At 47.2% G+C, this 24480-nt stretch overlaps 1 protein-coding gene across 6 annotated transcripts in view; it reads right to left on the bottom strand.

The window, feature by feature from the left end:
• Positions 1-24480, bottom strand: part of COL5A1 (collagen type V alpha 1 chain) — a 120935-nt gene that overhangs the window by 77607 nt on the left and 18848 nt on the right. For 4 of the 6 annotated variants that reach the window (XM_015879297.3, XM_015879296.3, XM_085520907.1 and 1 more), the window contains exons 2-4: positions 19068-19235; positions 14138-14351; positions 13373-13535 (exon numbers count right to left, since the gene is read on the bottom strand). In XM_015879297.3, coding sequence (XP_015734783.2) covers positions 13373-13535; positions 14138-14351; positions 19068-19235 — 545 coding nt within the window. Of the gene's footprint in view, positions 1-13372; positions 13536-14137; positions 14352-19067; positions 19236-20380; positions 20885-24480 lie in introns of those variants that run through there. The other 2 variants (XM_085520910.1, XM_085520909.1) reach the window with 1 other exon arrangement.

A 24480-nucleotide genomic window follows, 5' to 3' on the forward strand; every position in this document is an offset into this window, starting at 1 on the left:
AGCATCCAGATTTGGGTCCTTTTGCATCTCTCTATCGATCCCCCTCTGCCTTTGCATACCTCCTTCCTGCAGGGACACCTTCCCAAGCAGAGAGAACAGGACAGCAATCAGAGCCCCTTGGCTCACTGGGGCTGAGCCACCAAAGCCCAGAGCCATGGGATAGAAACCTCACAGAGTGACCCATCCAGACCACGCTACTAAGCAGGCAGGAACGGAAGAAATAAATCTTTCTCTGAGTTATTTCTGAGCTGCTGGCTGGGCAAAGGTGTTCTTTCTATTTCTGGGACAGGGTGAAAAAACAAAAAGAGAAAAGATAAAAAAGCCGGCTGCAGAGGAGCCCTTCCAAATCGACTCCGTTTTCTTTGGCTGCTCCAAAACTCCCATGAATGTGGTAAATAGCCTGAATCTCTTTTTCCCCTGTCTAGTTTTGACTGAAAAGTAGGAAAGCTGAGTCTGAGAAGAGCTGGAAGGAGGGAAGAACAAGTTTAGTCTTTGCACACAGGGCCAGCCTGGCAGTAGGACTTGGCACATACATGCCATCTTATAGGGAACGAGAAGCATTAAGGTCAGGCCTAGAGGAGACCCATTTCTGCCAATACAAGAAGCTAGAGCATATCCAGCCTTGTTATGACAGGCTGGGTACATCCTTCATATGAACATGGTGGGGGAAACACATACACTGAAGCATCAACCTTCTAGCCACCACCACACCCCCAGCAACCAAATACTCATCTCTGCTGCATACGCCAGAAACCACAGTGAGTTATTTAATCTGAAGGTTTAAACTCTAACACATGAGGAAGCATTCCCCTCTAATGGATTCATTAGGACAGCAATGCATTTTTTTGGCTGGTTTACCCCTGAAAGCAAGCCATGTGTGATCCGTGCAGCTACAGGTGTGTCTGTCTGCCTCGATAACTCCTGCATCTCAACACTGATTTCAATCACATGTGACAGAGGAAGAAGGCTCGAGCTAATTAAATTCCTATAAGCATCATAGAAACAGGCAGCCAGGTAAAAGAAAGGCACGGCAGGTTGAGGGGAGGCTTTACAACAGGTTCACGTCTGATTGGTTATTGTAGCATTCAGGACAAGGCATCTCTGTAATGTTCCTGCCATAGGAGAAGCTGCAATTGACCACAAGGCAAATTAAAAGGAACACCAACCGCACTAATCTCAAGGCATCTTTGAGGTTCCCAATTACAACAGTAACTGGAAAAAGATGAGCTGAAGCACCACAAAATGAGCAGTTATTGTATTTCTGCCTATACATAGCAGACATCCTTCTTCTCCTCCACCTTCCAAACCCAAGAAGAGCAAGAGGACAAAACCAGGTCTCAGCAAGGCTGTTAGAGGAACAGCATGGGATACAGCAGAGCCCAAAGGGTTGACACTATAGGACATTGGCCATGTTCAGGATGGCATTGCCATAAGGTGACCACACCTGAGCCTTCCCTCACACAGTGCCATCCATCTGCATAGCAGACATGACGTTGTTCCTGGCTCTCCATCAAACACACCAAGACCAAACCATGGAGGTTGAGTCCTTTCCCCCTGTATGACCACGCAGCAGTTTGCCACGCTGTGATTTCTGCCTTCAAATCATCGACGTGTCATAGCCCATGCAGACAAATTACACCTCTGCTCCCTAAAAATAGAGGCCCTACAATCACTATGTGCTCTGCTGTCACTATTCCTGCTTCAAGACCAGACACAACCTCTAAACCACTGCAGGGTTTTTTGTTGGTGTATTTTTCCCCCCTGAAGATTACAAACGTTCAGCCAGAAATAATGCAAATCTATAGGATAACTTCTACAGGAATTCTTTACGGCCTGCTCATAGATTGAACCGCTGAGTTCCCAGCTATTCCTTTTAATGAACATAACCATCGTCCCTCTACAAAGCCAACACCAGGAGCTGAGAGGGACTTCCTAGCAATAGATTATTCAAAATGACTATTTACCATTCTATCCAACATCCATGAAGAATCGCTTTTGAAGTTGGCTTTGGTGGGTACACGGGGCAGATCAGGATGCAGTCACCAATGGGATTTTAGATGGTCAAGGTAAGAAGTTTCCATGTAAGGATGAACTGGGGGCAGCACGCAACAAGGTGATACAATACCCTGAAGCCATTGCTTGCAGGCACCCAACTGCCCTCCACAGCCTTGCCCACAGCTCTGGGGTTGCCCATTGGCATGGGGACCTATGCAGGTTGTTCATCGCTGCCAGGACAGCCCCACAGGCATCATCCCACAAAACTGGCCTTCAGGCCCACAGGAAAACTATTAACCAATAGCTTGCATGTAGTGAGAGACATTTCCATAGCATCAGCCTGTCCAGAATTTAAAAGAAAGCAAGCCCAGCCCAGGCCTCTGAGAAATGAATGGGACAAAATGAATGGATGTCATTGTCTGTCACAATCGGCCGGCACTTAACTAGCAGTTAATAAAGCTGAGAGGAGAAGATGAAACAATGAACAGTTTTGAAATAAGGCCCTCGTTTTGTGCCCGGTGTATCGAGCTGCTATTCCCTTTACCCAGCACAGCTCCTTGAGCACACCACTGCTCTCTCCTCCCAGTTCTCATCCTTTGGGGGTCATTCCCTACCATGCTCGACCTAAGCAGCCCCGTGCCCAGGCTGAGGGCTCTGCACTTACAGCCAAGCTCCATTTCTCATGCAAAATGAGAAAACAGCAGAGTTTTCCTTGGAGAGGAGAGACAGCCTTGGGGAGAGCGTGCAGTCTCTGCAAACTTCACATAAACCCAAATTAGAGAGAGGAAAGGCTGCCAAAGGCTGCCCAGCCTTCAAATTTCTTCTTGTGGTCTCGCAGACCTGACCACATACTCAAGTTCCCTGTTTTCTTTACTGTTCCATTTACTGCTGCATTCCCCCCATCCAAGCTCACCTCCTGATGTCACCGAGTTACCAAGTGCTGATCACACTGTTCCAAAGTTTCCCCTCTTCATCCAAATCAAATAATCCACTAATAACCAAGTAAGGGGTGAGCTTTTTTTTTTCCCCTACACAAGTTATTCTTCAATGACATATGTGCGAACCATAAGGGATAGCTTAAAAACAGATTCCCCCTTATTACAGGCTGCTGCACAGCACATCGTGGCGTTGCTCTTTTGTGCCTTCCCCCCTCTGCGCCGAGCATGGCTGTTTCCTGGCTCCAGTTTCACACTGATTTATTTCCCTTTCGTCTATGGAAAATGAGGAACGAGAGCAGCTTCTGCTCTCTGCGCCGCCCACACAAAGCTGGAGATGCAAACAGCACACGGGGGACTCGCTCGGTGGAAAATAGGCGGTGAAGAAGTGAAGTTGCTGGCTGAAGTGGCACATTTGAGACCTCAGTGTCGGAGCCACATTGAGCCCCATTGGAGTCTGTCACCGAGATCTTGCTGAGCCCCACATAGGCAGCATAGCCTTGGGGGGTGTGGATCCCAGGAAGCTTTGTCCCCAACCCTACTGATGATGATGGAGGAAGATGTAAAGAGAAGCAGAGGGCTGGGGAAGGGGGTAAAGCGTCCTCACCTTGGTACAGAATAAGAAGAGGCTAGAAAGGAAACCAAAGCCTCCAGCAAACATCTAGACATGGCCATCCGTGGTAATGAAAACACACCTCTCACAAACAGGATGCTTTGCAGTTCTGTCAGACAACACACAACTCTGCTACAAAGGTGTACACCTGCTACAAGCAGGTGCTGCTTCTTCATGGGTTACCTTCCTGTCCTCTCCTCTCTTAACACTTCCTAAACTTCAACAAGAAACCCCAAGGGAGCCCTCAGGCAGCTCCAAAGCCCAGGGCTCACTCCACAGAGCATCAGCCTCCCTCTATGGACTCGCACCCACTGCCCAAGGGTGGCTGTTTGCTTCCACCAGGGCTTCCTGCTCCCAACCCAAAGCAGCTGGAGCTCTTTTAAGTACCAAGGTAAAAAGCTGCATGCCCCTTGCTTCCATCCCAATTCTTCTTTTCTCATAGCTGGATGAACCTGGAAGTGGAGCTGCTGTTCTCAGCTCTGCTGAAGGGCATTCCATTGGCACCATCACCACCCCGAGATCCACCATGAGGTTTTACCCTGGCCCTCCCTGCTGAGGTGGCTCGGGATCAAGGGGTTTTGTCTACACAGAGGCTTTTAATCAGCACTTGGAATGTTTTCTGCCCCAAGAGGTAACTACAGAATCCAGGTTTTATGGATTAAGGGGAATAGGGGAAAATTGACCTGGCTGCCAAAGTTATCTCAGGATGTAAGTGGGATTACATGCTTAGCCATGGGGATATCTGCTGACACGCTCAGAATTTAACTTAACACCAAATTTTGGTTGGGAAAGAATTTTCCAGTGCTTGGCAGGCAGTGGTTACCAAACGACAGAGAGCTGCATGGGTCACATCTGCTGGGACCACCCGAGGAGGAAACTTTTGTGCAGGTTCCCATTGCTGCTTCCCAACACTCCTGCAAATGTGCCCCACATTGCTCAGTACGGAGCTGGAAACAGAGAACAGAGATATGGTGCATGTGTATTCTTAACCCTTCCCATCTGCACACCTTTTCCTCCCTTCAGCAAGACAGGACTGCCTGCCCGCTGCATTCAAACACATCTCTTCTCCCACCTTAAATACACCATTCCAAAGCCTTGTGTTTAAAGGCATCATCCTGCTCAGCTCCCCTAACAAAGCTAACTGGGCATCTGCCAAGCTTTTCACCCCAAAAGAGGAACTGGGTTGTGCTACCCTATGGCCTCTGTGTATACAGATGTGACTCTCAGCCTAGAAATGAGGTTACCTGAACAAACTCATTACAGACCAGGGATGGCTGAGCATCACAGCTTGGATTCCAGCATTCTGAGTGGCAAGCTGGAAAAGGGTATCTGCAAATTATCTTTACATTTGCTTATTCAAGGCATCAAAGCCAGGAAAACCGTGCTGTGTTTGCAGACATTCCTGAGCAGAAAACAGTGCACAAATGTAATATTCACCACCAGTTCTCTCGTCTCCTCACACATTTCGCTTCAGTGACCTGAGCACTGTTTGTTCAAACAGGTTCTGACCTCCTCAACCATGGCCAGCATGTGGCTACGTGGGGAGAACAATGAGCCCACGGTGAGAGGCTTTTTTCCGTGTTCTTGGAGGGAATAGAAAACACACATAGACACACAAGTACACAAATCCCATCCAACACTCTGCACAACTCATTAGGAATACCCTCTTCCAGCTCCCATCCCCAGGGTGATATATTTATTGTGAACACATACAATTCGATCCTGCTCGGCTCTGTGGAAGTAAGCAGTACACCTGCACACCGGGGATGTCTGGAGCAGGCTTGGATTTTCCTTTGGGCTTTGGCAAGCAGCCCAGACTGCCTCAACAAATAAAATAGAAGAAAATAAGAAGGGCCTCACCCATGAGCAAAGAACATGTGTTTCATTTGTTCGTACCTAAATGACAAGGGAATGGGTTGAACACCAAGTCAACTAAGAGAGGCTCTCAGTTAGAGGACAATTTTCTGTGCCTTAAGGAAACAACAGATTGTTGATGCCCCCCCTTTAAAGCAGGGTCCTGCAAAGGGAGGACAGACAACAAAGTCCTAAGCTGCAAAGAGACCTCAGTTTGAGCACGGGTGGGTCAGTGAGGATGTGAGCACAGCCCCTGCCTGAGCAGCACACTGCAGAGCTGGGCGCCTGTCTCCCTGCTCCTCCAGGCACCAGTTTGGCTCCATGGAGCATGCACTTCCTCTAATGACTTGCTGCAACCATGCAAAGCAGGCTTTTTGTATATGGAAGAGAATGGCTGCCTGTCCCCAGGCCTCGGTGCCAAAAATTCACTTATGCAAATAAAACTAATTGGTGTGACCTCCCACACTGAACAAGGTTTCCAAATTAGCAGGGAAGGGGAAACATGCACTGATTTGGGCCAGTGGCACACCATGGCTCTTCGCTGCTCTCAGTAATGGCTTTTACATATTGTGCAGCAGTGCTGCCAGCAAAGCTCAGCTGGAAACTTCTCCCCAATAGCATGAGTATTTGGCTTTCCCCCTATGCTCGAGGTGAAGAAAATCTTTCCCAGTCTCCCAACGTGTCCATCTGCTCTCATGCAACGTCTCCCACATCCCAGGTCCTCTTTCAGCTTCTCTGTGGCTCCCAGCAGGCACCCACGACCCCTACACCACTGGGAGCCCTGGCGTGATGTCACTGGAGTGGAGCAGGCTTCCAGCATTACATCACCCGTCTGGGCTCTGCATCAGCCCTCTGCACCTCAGAGTTTCCATGGAAGAACCGAGCCCCCTTCTCTTCCCCCCCTCCTTCCCACCAGCCAACAGGGGAAGTGAGCTACAAAGGAATCCATGGGCTGAAAGAGTAATGAGGAGGCTCCAAACAGCATCCATCACGTGTAATGAGCCTGCCTTGTCGCTGCCTGCCAGCATTTAGATACAAAACCTCTGCCAGGTGAGCGCCAGGAACAATCAGACAGAACTCTGCTCCCCAAGCCCCTCAAGCCCTGCAGTGAATGGAAATTATACTGAAGGATGAGCTTCGCCTTCCAGAGACCACTCCGTTCCCATTGTTAGCTGTCTGAACTGCTTATTGCTCTCTGTAGGAGGGTTTCCAGGCCAGGGGGAGTTGGGCCATAGCCCTCCTGTCCAGGCTGCTGTGACCCAAAGGGGCAGCAGTGATGGAGAGCCCTTCATCACTTGGCTGTTGCACAGTGCTGCTGATGCATCCACTGTCCTGAAGTAGGCAAGGAAGCCAAGAGGTCCCCCATGTACAGCAGGACCTCTGCCCTTCATTTACAAAAGGTATTACTAATAGATTTTAATGACTGCTAATTGCTTCGTATCTTCAGCATTTGCCACGCTCTGCCAGCAAAAGCACAAAGAAGGACCCCTCCAGAAATTCCTCCAGTTGGATCTCCTCCTATTTACGTAACACAACTACCCTGTTTCAACACCTGGGCACAACTGCAAACTGAGTATCGCTGCGCTACCTCCGTACAGCCAGCATTTCAGATGCTCAGCTATCCAAATACAGTTAATTACATGTTAATCAACCAATAAGAGCAACACATTGCCTTGAAGCTAGCATCCAATGGTACCCATGCCAAGGATAAGCCTGTGCCATCAAGCCTTGTTCTACTCTGGCTACAAGAGCAGGCCTTGGCTCAGGCAATTGCATGAAGCGATGCCATAGAGTTTCCCAGGCCTGGGTGTGTATCTTGGCTGGATTAAAAGTTACATGATGCACTGCATTGCTGTTAAGCATCAATAAAAGCACTTTTATGGTCTGTTTGAACTATAAAGCACATCCCTCCTTGCATTGGATGTAGTAATCAGCCAGAAGACACGAGATACCAGCAAACTCCAGTAATGACCTACACGTGACAAGCACACAGTGTCTTTTACAGCTAAAGAAATGGAATTTATCACTTACAATAAACAAGAAGAGCTAAAACAGTCACGATGCCGCTTTATTAGCCGTAATTACAAAATACACATCATGACAGGCAACCCTGACCCAGTCACAAAGCTTGACTGCAGTCCAGGTGCCTGAGCCACCAATTACCCAGAATATCTCAGCGAAAAAGAGGCATCTGGACAAAGCACATGCAAACAATTAACCCAGTGTTTCCACCCAAACACCTTCACTCTCCTTACAGGGAGCTGACAGATAGGGATCATAAAGAACGGTGCCACTTTAGGGATGAGAATAAACCACCTTAAGCACAGGCTGCAACTTTCACAGGCTGCTTTGCAGTTCTCCTGCACGCACTCGCAGACACACACTGATAAAACCAGATGACGTCCCTGGGCACCTGGGTAAGACAATCCCATACACGAGAATTGCCAACCCGAGCCAAGTATCACGTTGGGGTTTTGATTAAACTGACTGCATCGCTTGGCCTCTGGCACCAAAATCTCACTATTAATTGCAAAGCCATCCGGAGGCAAAAGCTTCAGCAGTTGCAGACATATTCTAGGCAGCATTGCTATTCTGGAAGAGCCTAGAGCTGTGATTCGATCCATATGTCTCAAGTGCACCATTTCACTAAAGAGGATCCCTTTGGAAAGAAAAAAAAAACAAAAACACACACACACACACACAAACCAACCCAAAAGCAGAAGAAATGACGAGAAAACCAGCAACTAAATGGAGAATTATTAGGAGACTGGGGAAAGCTACAGACATCTTCAATAAAAAACCTTAATGCTGGCTCAGGACGTTTCATTTTCCATCATCTCACACCACAGTATAAGCTGGTGGTGTAAAACATCGACTCTTTGCACTCCCTGAAAGGCTCTACAGCAAAAGAGGTGAAATCAGATTTGGCAGGGCCAGGAAAGCAGGCAGCCAGAACTGTAAATTAACTTCTTTCAGCAGTCTGCTGAGGCAGGGCAAAGTACACGGGAGCGCGAGTCTGCAGCGCATCTCGACAGTGAAATCCAGGTTAGTATATGAGCGTAATTAATTCTAAGAGTGTTTTTTGAAGGTTGACAAGAGCTTAAGCACGAGATTTGCCCAGTTCCTTCCTGCCCCAGACCGTGCAGGATGCAGCTCCTGGTTTAAGGATGCTGGGGATCTTGCTGCTTCTCCTTGATAAGTGCTCCCAGCTGCACCAGCGCCTTGTGCATCTTGCTCTTGCACAAAAGGGCCTGGACATGAAGGATATTTGGAGCTGATGGCCTCCCCCACGAGGTGAGAAAGCCTGCAAGCTTTGCAGTTACCACCAGCCTGACTTTCCCCAAAGCCCACTGTATTAGTAGCACAGTTACCCTCCTGCAGGAGCAAACAGAGGCTATTTGACACGTTAACAGCGCATCTGCCTGCAAAAGTGAGCCCTAAATCTGTCCTCCAGCAGCAGAAAAAATACAGTAAGGTGCATTTGTATGGACAGAAAGACTATTTTCTGTGGTGCACCTTTTGCTAAAGCAAAATTTATTGATCCAATCTTGCAGCCTTGGAGGTAACTGGAAAAGAAATAACGTTCAGAAAAGGTAAAGCTAAGAGCTTTCTCCAGAGTGAGAAATGCTAAATCCAAGGGCACAGGGAAGGAGAAAGCCATGAGGACAGGGAAATGGAATCTGGGATTACCAACTCCAGTGATAACTGCTTTTGTCTAAGTGTAAACAAGGCAGAAGATGAAAAGAGAGCTGGCATTTCAACCCAAGAGCACCCGAGCAGCACAAACGTCTCAGCTGAGAACACTGAAGCATTCGGTGCCCTAAGAGCAGCCCCAGTGCTCACCCTCCCTTCATTTCTGCTACCTTCATTTTGCTGGTGGTCTTCAAACACAAACAAAAATCAATAAAAACACAAAGGAAAAGAGAGCATAAGTGCCATCCTCTTAGCACTGTACACCGTGTCTCATCCCAGGCCAGCACTTGACTTAAGCCGAGAGCAGATGTTTCTACCAGCCCTCAGCTTCCTTGCATTGGCTGAAAGGTACATGCAGGTGTCTGGGAGACCCTCTCACTTCACACCTTGTTTGGCAGCATCAAAAGAAACCATTTGGTTTTACGGTACCAACTGGACCAATAAGACACAGTTATGGTACTCAGCTGCACAAAATAAGCTCCTCTCATTCCCTGAGAAGCCAACCTCAAACAAGCAGCACACACATTGAACCTTTCTACTCATGGGAAAACTCATTTCATCTACACCAGCACCAGCCATTATTCCACTATTATTACTTGAGGATCAAAATGCCACTCTTCTCATGGGACAGTCCCCTGAACCACAAGCAATTCAGCAGGACTATGGAAGATAAGACACACCTGGGACTCTGGTAAAGGTTGGGCAAACTGCTTGTTATTCATCATCCCATCACTGAGTGTGCTGGGCTGAGCATTAGAAAAGGGCTGGGTCCCACACTGCTGCAGAAAATGAGCTTCTGTGGGTTTACATGAGATGGTTCAACACAGCACTGCAGAGGCTGTGAGTTCACCTCACCCAGCCGTGAAGGTAACGGGTACCTGCCTCAGACGTTATGCAGCACTTTCCATTCATAAAGAACCTCCAGCTGCAGGTTATGGGATTTCTTTGTTCACTGCTATTATACAAACACTTCTGGGATTGAAACACAGCACCGGTGACCTTACAGAGCCAGGACCTGAACTTTGGTTCAACCCACATCTGCTAAACCAGACTTTCCTCAGCTCAGGCTGCCCTTCCCCAGGACCACTTCTGCATTGAGCTGGAAAAGCCATCCCATGGGAGATGCTGTTCCCAGAGTCCATGGATGCAGCAGTCAAATGGGTTAAATGAGCAGCATGCTTTTTGCGCTACACACAAAGCCTTGTGGGGCTCTGGCTTGGCACTGACATCCCCCAAACCCAGCAGTGAGCTGTGCATGGAGCAGAAGTTACCTGTCAAGGGCATATTCTGTGGGCAGCCTCTCATGAAAGCCCACAGAGCATCCCAACAACCTGGGTGAGGAGCAGAGCACCAAGAGGGGTCACCACCCAGCAACATCACAGTGAGGCTCTGGAACAGTCCCCCCATGTTTGGTGCTCAGCCTTTTGGTGACAAGGAGACCACAAGGAATTTGCATTCTAACATATCCAAACTGCAAAAGAAACTGCTAATCCTTCTAACAACAAGACACATCCACGTGCCTTCCGACCTCCTCCCAGTGCTGCCATAGCCGCAGGAGCACCGCTCACTGCAGCCTGCGTGCCAAGAGTTTCTCCCACCCCGTGGGCTATTTCTTTGCTTTCTCCCCCCTGCAAAAGGCCTTTGCAGTCTCACAACAGCAGCCTCTCACTCACAGCTTGACGCCAGCCGCTGCTGCCCAAGCCTGTCCTGACATTTGTACACTTCTGTTGCAAACAACAGCTCGGCACAAAACTTAACTTGTACAACCCAGGCTTTCAGCTTGGCCCTTCTTCAAACCCACCCGGAGTTCCCAGAGCCTCACAGAGACCCACTCAGCCTCCCAGCTAATTGCATTTTAATGAGAGGAAGTCGTTTTTCCACCAGGAGAACGCTGCGCTACAGAAATGTTTTCAACCATCCCCCCCACCCCCTCTCCCCCAGTCCCTTCTGCCAGGCTGGGTCCTGCAGCAGAACACAAGTGAGGGCATTGCCATCCACGCACCCAAGCGACCAACACAGCACAGCTGCTTTGCCGTGACCCCTGTTTAAATAATTATGACTTTCCAAACAAGAAGCAATGGGGTTTTTATTTGGTTTCAAGCCCTGCCCGGGGTTCAGATGGATGGGAATTCCCACTACTTAGTGCTCAGATGAGACAAAGCCTTTCTAAGCCCTCCCAGCCGCTGCCTTCCATCCCACAGCACCCAATGGGCTGGAGAAACTTCCACAGTGGGGACAGACACACAACCAGGCTGCAAACACACTGACGAGCACAGCAGCATCAAGCCAAGGCTGGCAGGGCAGCTGCCTGCAGGACAGCAGCAGCTTCAGCCCATGGTTCAGCCCAGAAGCAATCCAGAATGCACAGCATTCCAATCACTTGCACCCCTTTTCCCATTGTCCTGAGCCACAGTCCTTCCCCACGCACTTTCTGCTTAGGCGTGCAGATTGCAGAGAAGAAAGGAGGGCCGAAAGGAAATTGAGTCGCTGAGATATGGAGGAAATTAGGTTCTAGTCCACTGCCTTCATGAAAACTATTAATTATGTTCAGTTTAAAGCTGCTGGTATCTTGATTAGTGTGTGTGTGAGAGCATATGTTGAAAACCCTCTTTGTTTGATGAGGATGACAAGAGGAAAGGACAAATTCCAGTACTGGAGAGCTTGCTTCCCTCCCCCCTTCCTCCAAAGCTTATACTGATGCTTTACAACATAGATGTGAAGTATACAGGCAAAAATAAATAAACAAACTTGCTAATTGTTCATGTCTGCTCAAATTACCAGAACTGTTTCTCAGCAAGTGCCCACAACAACCCCCATAACTGCATCCTGCACCCAGGGCTGATGGCAGCACAGCAGCCTCCAGCAAAGGGCATTGCTCTATTGCTCTATTTTACATCACCTTCCAGGACCTAAGAGGGGTCCACTGAGCACAGCCCTCTCCCTCGATAGAAATAGTTTATCTAGGAGTATTTCTTCTGCAGGAAGGAAGAAATGGTCCTCACCAAACAGCAGCATTTATCAGTTTGGATGCGACACTCATTTCTGCACATAGATCTCCCAGACCCCAGCATGTCCCCATTGGAGCGCACCTCTTTAGGTAGCAGCTCCACTTAGAATACAGCAACCAGTGCAGCATTTCTGGCAGCACATTCAACGCGTGCGAGACACTCCAGCACCCGTTAAACCCAGCTTTTACTTTCTATTTTAATTGTCAGCCTTCCCAGGGATTGCCTATTTATTTGATGAAATGTAGAAACTCGGTGCTAGCTCCCTAACTGGGATTTTGGCAGCAATGCTCAGTCCTTGCATCCCTGCTCTGTTTGTTGGTAATGTTACTGCAGCTCTCCCTCCAAGTGACAGCACTGTGCAGGCAGGAGCTGGCCTGGCTGCAGCTCTAATTATCCCCCAAATAAATGTTTCCTATCCCTTTGCTGAACTGAGAGGCCCATGGGATACAGCACTTCCTCCGTGCGAGTGCAATAAATAAGGAGGTAGGGAAGTCAACAGACCTTGCTTTACACTCCATTGCACCGGCGCTGATTTCAGAGAAGCAATTCTAGCTTGCAAGCAAGATAAGAGACAAGATTACTGTACACATAAAAGCCTCAGAAGTACAGCAGAGCACAGAAGCTGAGATTGCTAGCAAAATGCACGTATTCAACTAGCAACTACGGGTAAAGAACTGCTACCATATGTACCTCGTCTATAAATAAGCCCGTATCTCTTCACTTAAATCATAGGAGCTCATGGGAACATTCCACCCATCATGATTTGGGGTTGCATTTGAAAAAGCAGTCACTGTGTGGGAGGTGACGGGGCTGCCAAACAAGCTGTCAAGGAGACTCCTTGAGTCACAGTGCAAGGAACCAGAAATCAATGACCAACGTATGAGAAATGAGCAGATTCCTATGGACTTTGAGAGAACTGATTTGCAAGAGAGACTCCTCTGTTTACTGCCCCTCAGATAGGGTTTAAGTCATAACACAGGGATAAATGAAGTCCTGCTACTTCCAGAAGCGGAGCCTTTAACATCAACACAGAGCACAAGAGCTACAGACCCATAGGAGGGAGATTCTCCATTAGCCAACCTGGCCCATTGCTTGCATCAATACTCCATGAAACATTTCCATAGTTAGAATGCGATCTCTAAGAAACTAAGCTACATATTAAAGGATTCCATGCAAAAATCCAATATAAGTTTCAAAACGGAGCTGTCAATCCCTCAAAACCAAAACCCAGCTCTGCAGAACACCTCTAAAGCTGCTCATCATCATTGACTTACCTCAAAGACTTCCTCATCTAATATCCTCGTTCCAAATACAATGATGCCATTGACGTCAATGATGGGATGGTCACTTCGGTCCAAGAACTTGGTTATTTTCTTTTTACAGTCCAAAATCAAGGTGACATTTTTCTTCTGCACGCTGATGGCGACCCTGTGCCACCTGGAAGAATGCAGCCCACAGATGTTACACAGAGCTCTGGTCTTTCAAGAGCAAGCCAATGATTGCAATAACAACAAATCCCTCGTCAAAACTCTCCTGCAAACCTTCATGCCCAGCTATTATCTGCAAATGGATGAAAATCAGCTTAGGGCAGACTCTATGTGAATCATTGGAAAGAGAAATGACTGTGTTGGCAGATGCCTATTGCTTTTCAACCCTCCAAAATAGCTTGGAGAGAGCCTGCTCTTGTTTCAGTGAGAGGCAGAGAAGGGGTAAAATACCCTGATAACTTCTTGGCTAACCCTTCTTCCACACTCCTTATGTCCTGTGAAGGATCCAATGGGGATTTTTATTGACAAGAGTTCCCTTTGGACTCATAACAGAAGCCAACAACGTTGCTATCTCCCATAAGCATCAACACAGTTTGCACTAACTGGTACAGGGTTCACCTTTTTCATACACAATGTTTGTCTGCCAAAGGGTACAGTTCAAGAATGGGATGTATGTATATACATTTGTATGACTCCAATTTTACACAACACATGCTGGTACTGTTATAAACAAAATACTGTTTGTTCCTTTGTGCACAAAATTTCACTTACTTGCCATCTGCTAGGTTAATGCCTCTAAAGAGAGGATAGTCTTCTGGGCCTGGCTTTCCTGTATGGTCTTCATACAGGAATACAGGAGATCTACCCATCTCCACACCAATTTGCTGGATCCCTTGCTCATTGTAAATTGAGATCAAGAAGGACTGACCTCCTTTCTTCGCTTTTACAGTGGTTAAAATGGAGAAGTCCTCTGGGAATGGGGAAGCTGGAGTGGAAAAGCAAAGAGGTTAGTCAGGTTTCCTTGACAATGAATCCCTACAGGGACAATGGGTTGCCCAATGATCGCTGATCGTTCACCCCTCCAGATGTGTGTACATCAGCATCTCCAAAAGCACACACTGGGAAATAGCTGCCAATCAATGATCCATCTTTTCCCCCAAAGCCTATTAATGTACAGGGTTGAAACCTAAAGCAGATTGCACCTGCAAAGCCAGAGCAGGGCACTGCCTCTCAAGGGCTACCTACACAACCGAACATCACCAAGGATCTCTCATTAATTATCAGAAAGCCTTTTTCCAGCCCTCACCCCACTGCCATAGAGCCAAAAGCCACTCCGTATTTCAACTTGCAGCACAGCACAGTTCAAGGTCTTCTAGGGTGAGAATACAATGCTAGGCTCTAAAAAAGCTGTTATGGATAAAAATCTATTATTTGCACCAAACCCCTCCTCAATGTGTCCTGGAGAATTAAGGAAGGAAGGTGAAAACTTCCTTTATTTAATTTATCACACCATCTCCAAGTTAACTTAATACATCAGAAAAATGGAGGGAGCTAAGCATTCCATGCCAGTTAGGCAAATAAAACTCTTCAATACTGTATGTAAAGACGTAAGGGAATTGCATCAGGTTTCATCTATTCCAGGCCTAGAACAGAGCATTCTGTGGCTTTGGCTTTCAGTGCTGGTACAGGGGGGGAAAAAAAATATATCTGCAAGCAGAAATAAATCCGGCAAACAGCAGGAAACGCTGGTTTGTCTGCATATTGAGCTGCTTACAAGTTTCCATGACTTCTCTCCACTCAGGCTCTGATCTCAGGTGATATCTTTCCATTTTTGCATGGGAAGGGTCTCTCCCCTGCAATTCTGGGCTGATGAACTCCATGTTTCAAGTGGGCACAAACATCGCCAAGTCATGCCCTGAGCACGATGCATCTCCTTGGCTTGTGTTTTCTGTGCCATTCATACAGAACCATCGCAAACGGAGAAGCTCGGATGCACACGCTGGAGAGGAGGCCTTAAAAACTCCAGATGCATTAGAAAAGGAGTTAGTTTGATCAAATTCTTGTGGGTGACAGGACCTACAAAGAAATGAGGGTACCCTCCAAGGCATAACCTCATTTCAGCAGTGTGAGACGTGCAGGGTATCTTTCCTCCAAGGTCCAGGCTTTCACAACAAGGATTGCATTGTACTGCTGGGTATCTGCTTGGGAAATCTTATACCAAGCACAGCAAAGTGGGGCAGCCCTGCCATGGGCAGCAGGGTATGTGTGTGTGTGTGACCATCTGCGTGCGGCAGGGCGCAGCGAAGGGAACAACAATAGAGCATTTTTCAACTGCAGATTCGCAGCCATATAAAACCACAAAAAACTGTCAAGCTCAGTGCCCAAAAGCTTCCAGTAGGTTTCCTCTGCCCCCACAGGCTTTTCTTAGATGGTATCCCAGCGGTACAGAAGGGATTCTGACCCGGGTATGGGGGCGTAAGCAGGGAATTCTTCTCACTACAGCACAGCTCACAAGTTCAAAAGGAAAGAGGCCATGAAATCACTCTTTTCTTCTGCCTGGGAATTGCTCAAACTTTATTAACCACTCCTGCAAGTGGATTTAGCCCTCCAGCAGAAGACTGCACTGCAGAGCAATGGAGGAGGCAGGAGAAGAGATGCAAATAGTGCAAATGGGGCACCAAGGGGGCACCTGCACAGACACACAGCCAGCATCCCAGTTAGACCACATTTGTAAAGAAGCAGAAAGCATCTTCTGAACGGAGGAGTCAGTCAATAATCCAGTGCTGTGGTTATCATAGCCAGATTTTCCTCCTAAGACACAGACCCAGATATCTGGCGAAGGCAGGCATCTGATCTCGGTGCCTCCCTTAGGATGAACTGAGCTTTATCTCCCTCCTGCTGAATATACACAAATCCTCCTGTAATGTTCAATCAAGACCATACGCCTTCCTGGTTCCAATTACAGCCTAAAGTTTGGGGCCTTTTATGTAAAATAGTTCATGTCCAAAATTTCATTATGAATCCACAATACAGTACCTTTCAACTTGAGCAAGCTGCCAACTCATTAAAAAGCTGCTTTTAATTCTCTTTTTTTTTCATTATTATTAAAACGTCTCCATGGTGACGTGAGTTTCTCAACCCAAATAACCATAACAGATGAATTATAGCTGACATTACTGTTACTGCTCTGCTGTCCTGGCAAAATAACAATGCCTTCACTGTCACAGAAGTGACCCAGGCTATTGAACGATGTATGAAAACACATCCACATGGACAATATATACATGACAATAAATACATGGAGTACATAGAAACTGTTCCAAATCCCCTTAAAGACAGAGAAGTCATCCCCAACGAGGGGTTTGGGAGTAAGTCTTCATTTTCAGTCCACTCAAGTGAGCTCATTGCACATCCTTCTCTCCTCCCAACAGCCCTGCACTAATGCTGAGTTTGGCTCACTGCTCACTTTTATTTTTTACCTTCAGACCAAAGCCTTTCAACTTATCAATGTCCTGAAAAGCAGCAAAGGGTTCAGACACCCATTCTGCAGATGGATCCATAGGGAGAGCTGGCACTGCTGCTCCAGCAGACAACACTGAGGCGTAGGGTGGGCACAGGGGTGGCACGGCCCCAACACTCATTGCTTCACATGAGCAGCTGACATCTGCAGCATGCTCTGCTGCACACAGAGCAGCAACAGGCCCAGCTTCTTCCTTCCTAACACTGGGACCAAGGATGGCAGGCTCTCATGCAAGCTCAGCCTTCGAAACACAGACACCAGGGATGCTTTCGTAGTGCTGGTGCTGCTGGTGTAGCAGAGGGGCCTGGCAAAGCCCTGAGTCTATCCAGGAAGGACTGGAATGCTTTAGCCATATAACACCAAAAAGAAAAGCCCAGCAAAAACAATGAGCTGATCGAGTTCCCAGTACAACCACAGACCAGAACTGTTGTGCAAGATGGTGCCATTCCCAAAGCCACTTCTCAGAGCAGAACAGCTTTTTGGTGGTGTCACCAAGCTCCAGCCTCATTCTTCACCTGAGAAAACTTCCAGTTTTGAAATGGATGGAGATGACTGAATTATAATTCTTCAGCTCTTAAATGCATACAGATCTATACATACAGACACCCACAAGCAGCACAGAGAAGGCAGAATTTGCTAAAAGAATGCAAATGACATTCTCCTGGCTGCCACTGAAAAGCCTGCCTTTCTCTTGCCTCTGCTGGAAGAGCACGGTTTTGTGGGGAAGCAGAACTTATTCATGGAGCAAGGACAACAAGCATCTCAGCAGATTTTCTCCCTCTTGTGGGTTTGAAAAACAGACAGGCTTTATATATATATATATATATATAAATAATATATATATATATTATATAACTTGCTTCGCTGGCGGTAACTGCAGAAGCAGAATGCAAAGCCCATAAAATTACCATCTTAGAAAAACACCAACTTCTAATTAGTACAAAATATTATGCCCTGTGTACATTTGCCTGTGGTTCTCAAAAGCAAAGAGGGCAAGTTTTTCTGCAACACATGAAGTCTCCAAAGCCACATTTCCCTTACTACACTGCGCTGCAAGCACTTCGAGGCCTTTACCTCCCCTTTCTCACTCATCTGGTGGTGTGAGCTCATGTCACAGCTCGTTATGGGGATGTACTGAGCAAACAGCTGTGGATCTGATGGAAAACAGCAGGGGTTCTCCTCTCTGCTCTTCCCATCTCCTGAGCAAGCAGATCAGGTTATTTCATAAGAGTCCAGAGAGAGGTAGAGCTATTTCAATTGCTCCATGGCCGTCCAGTGGAAGAGATTGAGAAGTTGCCTGACGACATCAAAGAAACACCATCTGCATCTCACTGGTGAAAAACAGCAGATGCAAGCCAAGAACTCAGAGGATGTCCAAACAGCGAGATGAGTCTCATGCGATATGGAGTTATCCATTGCAACCATGGTTCAGTTCTTCATGCTCTTGTGTTGAACTCCCTGAAGCAGGGGCAACCAATCTCTGCTAAATTGGTCAGAAGTCACTACTTTTCTGCTTTCTGCACCAAAAAAAGGCTGTCAGACAAGACCTCACAGTGGCTCCAGCAACCACTGGGAAGCTCTTAAATCCACCCTGTTCCAAACTGGAAACATTTCCTCAAAGCAGCGCTCTTCAAGGGCTCTGTAAACTCCTGTGTCTTTTGTGGCTTGCTCTAATGAACCTCCAGCCTCTTCAAACAAGCTTCTTGGGACATCTGTTCTTGTGGGGCAGCCTATTCTTTTTTATGGCGCTTATTTGTGTTATGAGACACCACAGCCACAGAATAGGCTCCTACTGTGCCTGGCATTCTACAAACGCAGAGCACAACGCGGTCTGCGCTCCTTTGCATCTTCCAAGTCTCTCCCAGCTGGATGTCACTGTGTGATAATGAGACAGCACAAACTTTCTAATATAGGAGGGAACATATGTGGAGGCATTGGCTACATCTCCCTCGATGAAACCTGTCACTACATGCAAATACAATGACAAAAGAACTTGCTGCTGCGTTTGACGGTTGTGAGTTTGCAACCCGCCCCCAAAAACAGCAGAATCACTCATTCTCTGCCAAGGGAGCAGACATAGGGAATAGGAAGGAACTGTGCAGTGCCCTGTATGTGGATAGAAGAGCTGAGAAGAAGTATCAGGTAGTTCTACATGGCTAACACAAAAAGGTGCGGACTTACCAGGATACAGCTGCTTTGTCGGAGCGCTGAGCTGAGCATCTTTTGTTACTCTGTAAGCAACATCTGCTTCTTTCGAAGACCTTCTGCTTGTGCAAAACCCTGTTGTTCTTGTGATACCATCAGGTAAATTGTGAAAATCTAATACCTTCAAGAGGTCTGCAGGTTCGGCTGCAAAAAGAAGAGCAGAGAACAGGGTTATAAGTAAGCTATAGCAGAATCATCCCAGCATGATGTGTCATAGTGCTCATGCTGTTCCTCTAGGTTCACTCAGACCCCCCAGAGGGTTCTGTGCACAGCACCCAGCCCTGCCTGGGGCAAGGCAAGGAGATCTCCCCTTTGGCAAGCATTGTCTTGTGTCAACTGCTGCACAAAACACATACAGGCAGCAAAACACAAGCTTGAAGGAAGGGGAAAAATCTAGTTATGCCATGGCTTTCCAAAAGGATGTTCTGGTTTCTGTGGGAATTCAGGACATGCAGTGAGCCTTCACCTGAGGATGCCCTGAAGCAAGTGTACAGGCACAGAACAACAGCACAAAGCAAAAGACTCCTTGGCCTCAGCCCTCCCTGTCCTTATCCACCAGGCTCACATCCTTACAGGGCAGCAGGAAAACCTCTAAGTAGGTAAAGGAGAGGTTCTCACACCCAGCACACCCACACCAGCAGGGTTACTGAGGTCTCTAGTGATTCAATAATGTGAGCGATCCATCTCGTTAACTTCCTCACCCGGTCTTGCTCACACTGGGAGAGATGGCACCTCCAGAAGTGCAGTAACCAGACTCAACTTTAAATGTTTACAATAAACTGTTTTGAATCCTGATCTGATACATGCAGCAAAGTGCTATCAGAAAGATGAATCGCCCAACTCAGCAAACCCATGGCAGCACCCAAAGCAAACACCTGCACGAAAGCTTCATCTAGCCCTGCATGAACAATATATTACAGCCGTATTCCTTTTGCCCCATGATCCATTCTTTTCCCTGAAGAGCATCATTACTCAGAGCTCATGGGCAGCCAGGCATGCTGACATACGCAATGTCCCAGGCAATCCCCCTGGGCTGCAGCTTCTACCCATGTCCCAGGGCATCCCATCACTGCAATGGCCATAAAGGCATCACCAAAATGGCAAAAAAAGAACCCCACATTAATTAAGAAATAAATGATCTCCAAAAGGACAGGAAGATAATAACAGGAGAAAGCTTTCAAGGGAGGGAAAAATAATAATACTATAAAAAGGGCCTCGTCTTGGGCTCAGGCATTCACCAGAAAGACCAGAGGAAAGGATTCACAAGAGAACATCCAAAGAGTCTGCACCTTATGCTACTGACTGCATCCGTGGGGAAGGGCTACAGCTCACCCATCAGCATTGAACACACATAAAAACCAGCAATGGAAAGAAATACGACGAGCAGATCTATTACAGCAGAAAAAGCTTTGGTTACCAAGATGATCCGCCTAATATTTGCATGGAAAAGTCATGTACATTGTTAGGCAGCTTTAAAAAGTTTCCATAATCCTGAGAAATTGGGTCCTCGCTGGGAGATTACAAACATATGGCAGATCCGAGTCAACGCTGCAGATAATAAACCAGCTGAGAGTCTGGCCCAAGCAGCACACAGCTGTAACGTTTCCTCACGTCTCATTCTTGTTAGACACAGAATATGGATGACATTTGTCTAAGCTGCCTTTACAGCTTGGATCTTCCCACTGCCTTTGACCAAGCTTTGTTTCATGCAGAGATTTCTACATGCTCACAGCACAAGCCGCCTTTAAGCAACTCAATTGCTTATTCCTCCAGTTCTGCTTCCAACCCCCTCCCTGTGCTCCGGGAGATTCAGATCAGCCAGCTCCCAGCCACCTCCAGAACTTATTTATGGAGAAGAGGGGAAAAAGGCAGAGGCAGGGGGAGGGGATGTGAATTCCAGACTCCTGACATCAGCCGAGCTCCCCAGGCGGCTGCAGGGGATTTGGAGCCGCGCTCATCGCGCTGCTATAACTGTGCAGTGTACAGGGAGGAAGAGCAGCGCGAAGGCACCAGCAGCACGTTTTGCTTGCTGTATGCATTAGAATCACACCGCATCCAGGCCTCCAGATGCTGCTTGGAGCCCCCCACCCACCCTCACCCTCCATCATGGCACTCTGTGCTGCATTCCTCCTTTCTGAAGGATGATTTCAGCATCTGCTGCCCCACGCAGATCTCAGGCTCCCAACACAACGTGCAATTCATCTTCATTTGGAAGACTCGCCGTACTTCTCTAACTATGATGGATGAGCTCAAAGCGAGATGTTCAAGTCTAACAACAACCTGGGTCACATCAGCAAACAGGAGAGGAAAAACATGGGTCAGATGTGTACGTATCACCTCTGCTCATTCCCAAAGAGGCAAGGAACCAACTGAAGCCCTCAGCCCATTCCCACTGCACCACAATCTCCTGTTAGGAGCTCAAATGGAATCACCCCAGAAGGACAGAGCCCAGGCTGACCAGGACCAGCCCTGCAGGGTATTTCTTACAAGCTTGCACCACCAGGTTTGGCCTGCATCTGAGAGCTCAATTAGTTGTTGCTTCATGAAAGCTCTTTTTCTTCCTTTTTTTTTTTATTTATTTTTTATTTTTTTTTTATGATGTTTTATGAATAACATCACTGTGCCACATTACACACTGGATCATTCTTTCACCTGAGATGCACAGGGCTGCCCAAGAAGAGCAGCAGCTCTGCCCTTGCTGCACCAGAGGAGGGTGGCCATAAACCTAAATGGCAAAGCAGCAAATGACAAACACCCACCGTCAGACCCAAACTGGGGCTTTCTTGGGCCTCAGAGTGCCCCAAAAGCAGCACCTGCCATAGTGGGAAGCCCTGTGATGAGACAAAAGAGCATCACTCCCCGCTCTGCACAGGGCAGAGATGAAGGACCCTCTGCTGAGCACACAGTGACAAGAGCAGGAATGAAATCCCTAATTCCTCCACCTCTATTCAGGGCTTAAACCACAAGACCAATATGCGTGTTAATCAGGTTTGTAATTACTTAATTACATGCTAAAGCCTGGCATAGAGGCAGCCGGTATTAGGTTTATAATACCGCCCTCCGCAATGCAAAGCAGCAGAGAGTGAGCTGTCAGATCCAATTCCACCAAGCTGTTAACCTGCACCGAGCTTTCCTCAGGCTGTGATGCTTTCTCACCAGGTCTGATAGCAAGCCCAGGCTCTCCTATGTTTCATTTCCCCTGGCCAAGGCATCTTGTTTTGCTTTTACCTGCACGAGTTGAACTTCTCAGCATTCCTCTGCTCACCCCACTCCCCAAAGCACTTGGCTGAGCGTCAGGATACATAAGTTGCTTATACATTACTTGTGGGTATCTGCAGCCCCAGTGTCTGAAAGATTACCTAATGACATGTCACAAGACTCAAACCAATTCCTCCCATCATTTTTCATAGCACTTCATTAAACCCATTCACAGACCTCTATGCGTTTTCCAGCAAGGATGCTACACAGCAAAGTTTGCTATGGCTGAAAACAGACCTGCTTTTCCAACCTCCTTTTGCTCATCACTGAAATGATCACAAAGTCCCCAGAAACCTCAATGGAGCAGAAGCTGAACAGGCTTAAACACAATAGTTTAATGAGGAAAACTTGTGTGCATACACACACGTAGCTGTTGTGCAGGTGACTTCTTATGGATAACAGCGTCTAGAAGGCAGGCTTAAGAAAGCCTTCCCCATTCACTACATACCATTCCCATCTTAAGATACATCCAGAGCTTGTTCAGTGTTAATTTATAACATGGTCAAAGTATAGGAGTCAAGGAAACACCCTTTCTTCACCCTTTTGCTTTATAATATCCTTCTAAGTGAAAATACTCCCCTCCAATACCATGAAATGCAGTTATTCTGCACAGCCAGTGTATATTTGTATTAATGTAAAAAATTGTGACATTTGAGTGTCTGGAGAATAGGTCACCAACCCGCCATGGTGGAGAACCGTTCTTCTATATTTGGTTTCTTAACAGCCAAAGGGCATCCAAAGACTTTCAGGACTTGATGACACAGCACTGAGTCATACTACAGCTTACATGCAGCTATTGCCAAAGAGTCGAGGTCACAAGCTGAAGAATGAAGAGGTATTTATGTTCCTGACTGATCCCAGGTGCCCTCTGCAACTCTCTTATCACTTAACATTCAACCCACCAACCTGGGTGTTTGTATCCAAGTGCCACTTTGCTGATGGATTCAGGCTCACTGGGAAGGAAAGCCCTTCTATAGGAGCAGGCAATTAAAAAGAGAAAACCCTCAAGTCTCTGCCTTCAGCACGTAGCAGCACTAAGCAACGTGAATGAGGATTAATTCCAAAGCATCATCTCCTTGAGAAGATCCCTGAGACTCAGAGAAAAGCGGAAAGAACTGTAAGAGAAAAAGGGAGGAGATGCACTGCTGTTACCCTGCTCACAATCACGCAGGGTGAACCAGCTTAAATTGCCCTGCATCTCCTGCATCAGACCTGAGTCGCCCTGGATCCCCATCACCACCACCAAGAGCTGCACAGGGCCCTAAGCATGAGCAGATCCAGCTGCTGCACAAAGATGTGCTGTTGGTCACACACAGCACCTTGGCTGAGCCACTGAGCACCAGGCATGCTGGAGGATGTAAGGCAGATATGAAGCTCCCCAGCTTCAATGAAACAAGGTTTACTGATGGCAGAGAGGCTGCTCCTTAACATTCCCATCTCATTTCTCTCATCTTTAAGCCTCACAATCACCAACATCTGTTTTGAGGAGGTTACAAAGCATCATTTGGAAAGGATTCCCAGGTACTCAGATGACAAATATGACATTATTACCATATTTCCCCCAGTTAATAGCGCCAATACATCTCACACAAACAGCACTATGCAGAACAACACCATATCTCTTATCTTCTCAAACAGGCAGGGAAGGTTCTGCAACGTGCAGCAAAAAAAACACCCCTGGGAAGAGATGGAGAGATTATTGCCTGCTTTTAAAGGAAAAAAGTGATTTCCAACCAAAGCCCAAAAGCCCCCAAGCCATGAGTTAGTGCTGCCCTTCAGCACAGCTTTCAATGGGAAACATGCCCACTTCACTAGTGCTGGGGGTTTGCTTGCTCTCAAGCCACTACCCAAAGGTTTACATCAATATGTAAGATTATAGCAGGAATTATTCAAGCACCAACAGGTAACTGCTCCGGCACTGAGATCCAAAAGAGAGCTAAATACAGATGGGAATCAAACTGCTTCCCTGGGCAATGTGCAGTCCATACCTGGAGAATCTCAACATCTATTCACTGCTCACCACCACTGAACTTTTAGCTGCAGCCCTTGGATAATTAACTAAACAAACAAGATGGCAGAGGCTAAGGCAATATAAACACACAATAACATTCAGCTCTGGTTGCCATTGTTT

The sequence above is a fragment of the Coturnix japonica genome, chromosome 21 (genome assembly GCF_054131305.1).
Source record: "Coturnix japonica strain WE chromosome 21, WE-NBRP24, whole genome shotgun sequence".
Lineage (NCBI taxonomy): Eukaryota > Metazoa > Chordata > Aves > Galliformes > Phasianidae > Coturnix > Coturnix japonica.